At 31.6% G+C, this 10,035-nt stretch overlaps 1 protein-coding gene across 1 annotated transcript; it reads right to left on the bottom strand.

The window, feature by feature from the left end:
• Positions 1-2,275: 2,275 nt before the first annotated feature.
• Positions 2,276-5,055, bottom strand: LOC132737263 (adhesion G-protein coupled receptor D1-like). The gene is made up of 4 exons (XM_060724522.1): positions 4,899-5,055; positions 3,607-3,648; positions 2,960-3,040; positions 2,276-2,564 (listed from the first exon to the last, which is right to left on the bottom strand). The coding sequence occupies exons 1-4, from the start codon at positions 5,025-5,027 to the stop codon at positions 2,538-2,540; spliced, it is 279 nt and encodes a 92-aa protein (XP_060580505.1). The 5' UTR covers positions 5,028-5,055; the 3' UTR covers positions 2,276-2,537.
• Positions 5,056-10,035: the final 4,980 nt, after the last annotated feature.

Below are 10,035 nucleotides of genomic sequence, written 5' to 3'. Positions count from 1 at the left end.
GCTGTTGTTGTTACTAGGCATCTTTAATTGGCTCATGCTCATTTTTTTCTTGGGACAATATGTGTCCATTCAGCAATGAAACAAATAAGTGTACGAAATGAAAGTCCCTTTACGTGTTCAAGTTGTTAACCCAGCCTGAAATGTAAAATGACTTAAAAAATCTGTTTCTTATTTTCAAAATTCCATGGAAATATACATTATTCATATACACCATCTATAATATGTAGCAAAAAGTAACGAAATGCTCTATAATCTGAAATAACATTACGACAAATATTAATGAAACATCCGTTGACAAAATCGAATAGTGTGTGCGTCGAGATTCACACAAAAACTATAATAGACAAAACTTATAACACCACTGAGTGTGGTTTTCATGGTTTTGCATAGATGAGTTCTGTATTTTTACTGTTTACTTTCTTATTTTATTAGTTAAATATCTTAAATTTTAATGTTCACATGTTATGAAAATAGCTCAAAGAAATTTGTCTTTTTATCGTCATTCGTCTGTCTGAATTAAAAAAAATGCTGAAATAGGGGTTTACACAAAAGTTCGAGTCTACTATAAATATTGATAATAATATTTATAATATTCATGGCATCAATGATGTGTCTTTAAAAATGCGACTGTATCGATGTTGATGCATAGAATAAACTAGTTGAACACATAAACCGGAAATCCAAATCTCTTGTAAACAATCGGGAAAATCATGAAGACATAATATTTTATCAAAATAATAAAACATTGGATAAAACGCTTTCTTTTTTATGAACGTCCTAGTCTATTATAAATTTCACAATTATATCATAACAAATACTCGTTTATCCAATGACAAAAAATAGCTTGCACTCGAATAATTCATTTAGTCTCCTCTTGTTCAATATTCTTTATGATATTCATAAGCCAGTAGTGAGAATGTACACTAAATGCTAGAACACTTCTTAAACAGACACGCGCAGCAATTTCCACTTGTTCCGTAACAGACATTATTCTGTGATGACTTTCTTTATGTCAGAATTCATATATAATATATCTTCGCGTACATTGTAAAATGAATCTGTGTGGTCGGAAAATAAGTCCGGTTATTTCACATTTATATGTCATACCTTAATATATTAAAATACATGTCTCGATTACAATATCTACAAAAGTGAACTTTATTTTTCCATGTTATATTTGATTCAACAATGGTGAACTGTAAAGTTGTTGCTATTTTTTTAATTGGTCCTTGTCATATTGTATATAAAAATGGAGAACTGTTATCTAAATAATGAACGAAGAACATATTAAATGATTTGAATTTTTGTATTAACATAATCATTATATGTGGGATGATTCAAAATGAATGCAATATAACTGACGTCTCAAAAAGACCCATACACTGTCAATGCAAAAAAGGCTTACAAATAAACGAGCATTTTATCACTTTATTAAGTTTCAAAGAAATCTATTGTGTACTGGTTGAATTATAGCACCGGTTTTACTCACCAAATATAAATATTGATATATTGATATAAGTAAACCATATGGTCATTGTTAGTTTTTGTTTCAATTTCTTTTTCTTGTGTGTTTAAATTTCTTTCCTCGCCTGGTTAATGAGAGATTTTATTGTAACTTCACGCATATATTAAACTAGAAACTTTGTAAATTCGAAAATGATACACAAAGTCAATAAATTCATGATTTTGCATTGCAACCGTCAACCTTTGTTATGTACTGTTCATCTGTTAAAAAGTCTTTGAAAGAGAACAAAACGGTTACAAATAGTGTGATACTATTTAGTTTGGGATAGCTTTAGAAATCAAGCCTATAACTGCAAAGACTAATGTAGCATTACAAACTATAAGTGACAAACAATATCTTTCAAGATACCGGTACCATAACACTTTTTCATATCGGGATTAAACTCCAAAATGTATGACAGCGGTGATGTGTATATATTTATCCTTACAAGAACACAGTTTCATTTAATCCACACAAATTTATTTAGAAAAGGATGAATCACTGTGACATAACTTAGAAAATGAATACAAAAAAAAGCTTAATTGCAAAACCACGTCCACAAGATATGTAGAGCTGAGAATATGTTGTCGACCAATGATCAGATCAATGTGTGAATAAATAGACGTCCGACAGAATGGAGATGTTTCTTTAAAGAAAAACCTACATCGATGGATCCATTGCTATGCATATGCAGACGAACTGATATTTGAAAGACTAGCTGTATTCATGAATAGTTGTGAATATGCTAACGCTCGACAAAGCTGTAATTGAATACTACATCGATGGTTTGAATTTTGTGAATATGCCAAAGTCTGAAATATCGGTGATTCAAATACTGCATCGATGGATTCATGGAATATGTGAATATGTAAACGTCCGACAAATATTGAAGTACTTCATCGATTGATTATGATCTACGAGAAGCTTTAATATACAAAGTGCTGTTTTAGATGTAGCCCAGTCTTGAATGGCCAATATGTCCGACAAATCACATTTTGAAATACTCCATCGATGAATTGATTCTTCTTGGTTTTCAGAAAATGGAAGTGTCTTGTGTTTTCTTAAAAGAAATACGAAATATAAACTAATTTTGACCCTAGGCATAATAAAATACAAATATAAATTTTACGTTCTTTTCTAAGCGATTCAATGTTTAGAGTTTTCAGTATCAAATGATATAGATCTAACATTAGTATAGATACTGGTCAGACTGCCCGGAAGTACAGGCTGGCCTGTCTCTTTACTGGTGACAAAGTTAAGTTATTTTCGGTGCTAGAAGGTTAACGGTTAATAAAATAATTAATGAATTTTAATAAACAATCAATTTAATAATTTGAGAAGAAAAATTATTCAAAATCTACTTTTTGAATTGACTTAGCAGACTTTGTTATAATATAAAAGAAACAGATAAAAATATGTAAATGTTCTTTAAAATATGAAAAGTATGATAATTACGCTTCTCTTTCCTTCAGAAACTCCGAAACTCTGCGTCGACTGAAGCCATCTGTGTCTCTGTTTTGTAAATGCATCTTTTATCTGCAATTGAAGTCGTTTTACATTAATGTTGTTTTTTTTCAACAAAGGTACGTACTTAGCTAACCACGGTTTGGTTTTAAGACCCACCAAAATAAGTAAGCTATCCACATTTTAATTTAGGATTAATAATTTAAAGAATTTTGAAATCTCATTTTTATTTTATATAAATAATGTTTTGAACTCACTTCATCAAGTCATAATGCAAGAAGATACAATTTATTGGATTAGCTTTTTAACTGTTTCGTGGCAGTGCGATGATTAATGTGGTCAGGTCGCTCCACTGAGAGCAATAACATTATAAACGAAGATGGTAACAGTATAGCTATAATGAAAGGAGAAAAAAGATCGCTTAACACCTAGGAATCGTCTTGTTACATCACTTGTTAGCGCGCCAAGTCAATATGCTATCACGTATGATTCATTATAGCAGTTAAAATGATGTTTTAGATATTTAAAGTGTTCAGTGTGTCTTGCGGTTTGAAACTTAAAAGGAACAAAAATGATACAACCAAGATTGCAAAATTCAGTCATGATACCAATTTTAGCAAATAAATAGAAACGGTTACCTTTTTGTCCAACACGCAGTGAAATATGAAGATCAGCAGTCCCTGTAAATCATATTCTTTTTATAATTTTTTCATAAATACATAATGGAAATAAATAATTTAAAACCTGAATACGTTTGATAATGGTGGCATCGTTATACTATTAAACACATACATTTAGGAAAACATGTGTTTTATAGTCAAGTGTCCGAAAACAGAACACATATAAATAAGGAAGTACATTTTTACCAAATACACATGTATTTCTGCTCACACATTCCTAAAAAACATGAAGAGCGTCTTCAATTTAAATGCTTGGTTTGGTGTTTGTTCTTAACTAGAGGGGCGTCCGTGGCCGAGTGGTTAAGGTCTTTGACTTCAAACCACTTGCCCCTCATCGCTGTGGGTTCGAATCCCGACAGGGTCTTTGAATTCTTTCATGTGAGGAAGCACTCTAGCTAGCTTACGGAACGTCGATGGTTCTACTCAGGTGCCCGTTCGTGCCTGAAATAATGCACGGAAGGGCACCTGAGGTCTTCCTCCACCTGTAAAGCTGGAACGTCGCGATATGACCTATACTGTGTCGATGTGACGTAAAACCCAATCAAACAATCTTAACTAGAGTGTTCTACTTTTTTTTGGATTTAGCTAGGTCAAGATCACTGGAGGCGCGGGTTCGCCTTGCTTGATCCGCGTTAGTAAAATAAATGAAAGCAAATACAAGTACAAGATCAAAGTATTCTTCCAATGATCCTTAATTATTCCGTTTCTTGATTAAAACATATATATACATAACTAAATCATAAATATGACTAAAATGACATTTTATTTATCACATTCGTTCATAATAATCGTCTTTCTGTCAGGTTGTATTTGTGCATTTAATACATGAAATAAATATAGCAAAAATATTCAAATAATAAACTTACTATTCGTATGATAAAAGATAAGAATCAGACCACGTTAATATATTTGTGCTTTTAACTTTTAGAAAACATTTAGCTCATTGATCCGTAAAGAGCAATGATCAAAATTAACGGGGCACCGGCTGAACATCGTGAAACAAAAGTGTTGCCACCAGTTAAAGTCTGGACATATTACATATTCAGATTTGCTGATTGTAGATCTTTTTTACAATTTGACATAGTTCTTGAAACTTTGACTAGATTGTTCCAAACTATGTTTTAGTTATCCCATTTCACGAATTATGAAGGTTAAAAGTCAATAAATGGAGAGCACTTGTTCATTATTTACATTTAAATGATGTATTTTAATGAAATATATCAAAAGGATTTAAAATAATTGTTGTATACCTGGAAACTGTTAAGAATAGCGAATATGTACTGGAAAGCAATTGTGTCACTATTCAAAGATAGTACTCCAAACCCCCAGGTCAGACCCATCAACGGCATGAGCACCAATATGCAACGTAATGCTGCCATGAAATGATATGATATACGGTGTTATATTAACATAAGTAGTCATAAATTAAAATATTAAAGTACTGATGGAAAACGGTCTTGTTTTTGGTCCAACCATTATGAGATGGCGATTCAAAAAGACGATGTTTTGTCTCCAAAAACATTACACAGATTTAGCTTACGTAGAATGTTTCCAACTTAATCTCATTTATCATCAGAATATGTTGCTTAAATTTGCAAAAGTCAATAGTATGTGTATAAGTGAGTGTTCGTCAATATAAATATTTATTTATTTACGATCGTTGTTATACAAGTGTCATAAGAAGTATGTAGCAGATGAAAAAATGTGGGATGCCCGTTGTCAAGCGATCATTAACAGTGGATTGCATAACAATCCGCATATGTTTCGGCTTCTTTATAATTCGAATTTCCCGAGAAAGCCTTTTTAGCCATGCAATCAAACAGGTTTTTACAGATGTATCAAATACTGTCATACGTTGAAGTTAAACAAATTGTTGATTTTGAATAGAATAAAAAATTTGAAGTAATTCTTAACAAATTAACTCGAAATAAAGAGTCAATTTTTAATGGGCAAGATTGTTTTGCCAGCTTACCTTTCATCTATATGGACAACGCCATGTTTGTTCTCGAAATCGTACCTACTCAGTATTGGTTTTTCATTAAACAAACGTAGCGTAAAGTAGCGTTACTGCAGTACACTATAAGCGCGTCAATGAACTGAAGATTTTTATACTGTAAACAGTTCTTTATATTATGTTATCATTAGAATATTATATTCGTGTAACTTCATTAGTAAATTTCTTGAATACGTTGAATAAAATTATATCATGCGAGCTTCGCAAGATTTAATAAATCAGTATTGAAACCATCTATATATTGAATATGCAAGACGCTGTACTCGTATTTTATTCAACGTATTCAAGAAATTAACTAATGAAGTTTCACGAATATAATATTCTAATGATAAATTCCCAAAACGAACTGTTTACAGTATAAAAATTTTCAGTTCATTGACGCGCTTATAGTGTACTGCAGTAACGCTACTTTACGCTATGTTTGTTTTATGCAAATGATGTCACGTCAAAATTATATACACGGCCGAGCAATACCGTTTTAACTCAGTCACAAAAGCGGCACAGGTATGTGATTAACAGTGATAGTCAATACTTTGAAACTTTGAAATTCCAGTGAACTGACTGACCGAAACAAGTACAATCTGATTAAAATCAGCTCATGACACTACGCATAATGATGATCTTCCAAACAACCAGCCATTGGCGAGCTTTCATTATTTTGAAAGCGATACGGCTTCTTATTTTAACCCTTGGAAAACCAATACTGAGTAGGTAAATTTCACGATTTCGAGAACAAACATGGCGTTGTCCATATAGATGAAAGGTAAGCTGGCAAAACAATCTTGCCCATTAAAAATTGACTCTTTATTTCGAGTTAATTTGTTAAGAATTACTTCAAATTTTTTATTCTATTCAAAATCAACAATTTGTTTAACTTCAACGTATAACAGTATTTGATACATCTGTAAAAACCTGTTTGATTGCATGGCTAAAAAGGCTTTCTCGGGAAATTCGAATTATAAAGAAGCCGAAACATATACGGTGGTCATCAGATCTACATGGAAGATATAAGTAGAACTTCTTCAGTCAGATTGGAATTAAGTACTACGCTATATATAATGTATTAAATATTCGTTGTATTTTTGATAATCGTTTCTGATTATCTGAGTTTTATGACATACCCGAACCGTTTTTGCGAATTCATGAAAATGTTATTGCACGACAGTGCATATACTTTGACATGACTCCATTTACGTTATACAAACAATACAGCAAGTTTGTAACGTCGTTTTTCACTGAATATTAGTGATGTTTATATAATCTATATACACGGCTGCAGTCGATTTATGAATGATTTCCCCTTTTTTCTCTTATAAGGAATGTTTGCAGTATTATAAATTCGTTACGAAGATACTGAAAAGGCTCGGTTCGAGTTATATATATACTTAAGGACAATGAAAACGCACGCCCGCACTATATCATTTTATTACATGAAAACAAAACACTAACGAATCCATTAGATATATATTATAGATTTAATACAAACCGCAAACTTAACAACTGAAAATAATTCAAAATGTTTAAAATCAAATGTACAACAGTAAATCGAAGAACCTGAGGTGAAAATCCCAAAATCACACTTTTTCATTACAGTAATGCAAACTTAACAAAGGCAAAAACCAAAATAAAAATCCAAAACAAAGTCGCTCATAAATGTCTATTCGTAATGTCACCGTCGAGATCTTTTGAAACAACAATTTCCTCCAATGTCGTCGCCTCATAGACCTTACGGTGCGGACAGTCGCCTGTGGAAACTGACGCCATTCGGACCGTAGTTTAGTGCGAAAACGCTGGTGAAAACGAGAAATTGTGTCGACTGATGGACACCAAAACGGTTGGCGCTTTGTTTGTAAGATAAACCAGACTGAATCTGTCCTAGATCTACTCCAGGCGGTTATTTCTTTGTAGAAACATTGCATACAATTTACTAGCAAGTCTCCAGTAGTGTTTGATATTATTTAGCACCTTCTATAGAGGGAAAAAGTGTGTATATGCAGATGTCTCTATGTGAGCTTCCACGGTTTCTAAAACTGACCATTGGCATAGTTTAATATTCATTTCCATTAAGATTTTAATTGCTCATTTGTGTCCTAACATTTTCTAGGAAAGGTGTGCAAAACAAGTTAATAATCAACAGTTTTTAAAAAAAATAAATAATTTCATTTTTATAAAGTAACCATGAATTGGTTCATTTTGTTTTCCGTTGTGATCTTTATCACAATTAGTCAAAAGTGTTACTTTTGATTTTGCGGGTACTGTTCTTCTTTATGCAATAACTTCATTAAAAATACAATCATTTTTCATAACTTTGGTATCGAAATGACCGGAATGCATTCGGTTTTATGAAACTGTGAACAAATATTTAAAAGAAATATATTTTCCTTGTTAAAATGCAATTATCCCGACCGTGCGTTTTCATTGTCCTTAAGTATACAAACAACCGTTTATATAGGACCATATAAATGGTCCAAAAATCTTCGCTATATGCGCGTCAATAAAAAAAGATTAATTCACTGTAAACAGTCTTTTTTGGTATGTGATGAAAAGAATATTATATTCGTGTAGGTTTATTACTGACATTATTGAGGTCCTTTTAAATAAAATGATATTACATAAAAATTTCAACTTGTTCAATAAATTCAGTATTGAATCTAGACTCATTCAGTATCCTCTATTTGGAACAATTTGTACCTCCTATTCAGTATGAATGATATTAGTAACTCGTGCCTCTTGTATATTACCGTACTTATTTTGATATGCGGTCATGATATAAGTGCTAACTTCAAGGGTAAACTAGTCACAAGTTTTAACACTGCAAGTGTATGCAGACCGAGTAATTCAATAAAGTGGATAAAAAGCTTACAATCTAAAATAAACTTAACTTATATTTAATGAAATATGCTCTAACATAAGCAAGCAACCGATCGCTTACTTAATCAATAATATTCTTAATTCTGATAAGATTTAAAGGGACTTCAGTGAGTTTTTTTCACATGACTGGACTGAAAATAATTTTTCGAGCTCATGTAGATCTTGACCAAAAGTATGTGTTATTTAGTGTGATAATTTTGTTTGAATGATGTTTTGTATAAGATATTTTGAATGAGCAGAATTTATTTTGTTGTATAAGGTATTTTCATTTAACTGATATATATATGCAAATAAATATATCTATCTGCCTAAACTTGTGTGCAGAATTTCTGATCCTTACCTACTCCTTTTTCGTGACCTAACAGTTCTCACTGTGAAAAGACTGAAATGAAAGAGAAAAGAACAATATGCAATTTTCAAAATGACGACTGGGTATATTTCTCTTCTTCTTTGCATATCGCTTCTGTACCTAGCTGATCTATGTAAGAAATTCAAAGATTTATGCTTTTAGATTTTGGAACCTCATTGGCTGTCTTTAATGATGTAGATAGATTAACAAATTTATTTGATAAAATAGCTTTTTTGCTTGGAAAGGGGAGAGTTACCACTTAATCGTATTTTTAATAAAATGAGTCATTATATGTCAAACATCAGCTAGACAACCTTCCTCAATGGATAAGGTTACGTCTAGATTGAAGTCGATTACAATGGCTTCTATCATGATAGAAGTTATAATAGAATATGAAATACACGTTTTACCTTAAAAGTTTAAATGAAAGTATTTTATAAAGTTTCGTTTTACATGGGTAGCAGGTTTGGTAAAATTCTCTTATCAAAGTTCGGAATTATTACAAGCTTACGTGGTGCACTTTCGGTTAAAACATGTTTAAAACGGGTACGCATGATGACCTCAAAGATAACATCAGGCCATGACAAACTAGTATAATCAATGAGAGTATAATTCACAAAGACATTTGAAAATCATTGGAACACACATTTCGGTAGCTTTAAATCTAGTGATCTTTTGGTTTTGAATGATGGCGGTAATGGTGCAATCTACGAATATACCTAACATTCTATTGAACGGCTATTTTATTTTAATTTAACTCTCGGTAATTATTGTTTTATGGAAAAGAATGGATTCAAATGATGCGTTATTGTGCTATACTATTTAACCTAATTTAAATGAAGAAAGAGTGTAATAGCATTTCAAAATCACAAGAACATTGCCGGATTATTTAACTCTATTATCTTACAAGCTGAACAAATAATTTGAAGTTATCTTTTTACATGTATGTAGATGGTAAATGAATAGATACTTACTTTGGTACGAGTTAAATCATACATTCAATGGATATTGTTTAGATGTCGACATTAGTGTCAAATGTCATTACCAATCGATTTATTGGTAAAAATCAATCAAACTTTATAGCCAGTGGTAATTAATTTAAGCATGCTCTAAAGCCATCTATAGTTGAAGTGTCTGAAGCATTCAAAATATA

Source organism: Ruditapes philippinarum, unplaced genomic scaffold (genome assembly GCF_026571515.1).
Source record: "Ruditapes philippinarum isolate M1 unplaced genomic scaffold, ASM2657151v2 ctg5645_1_1_1_1, whole genome shotgun sequence".
In the NCBI taxonomy this organism is placed as follows: domain Eukaryota; kingdom Metazoa; phylum Mollusca; class Bivalvia; order Venerida; family Veneridae; genus Ruditapes; species Ruditapes philippinarum.
Note: the sequence above shows the minus strand (reverse complement) of the source record. Positions and strands in the feature narration are given on the sequence as shown.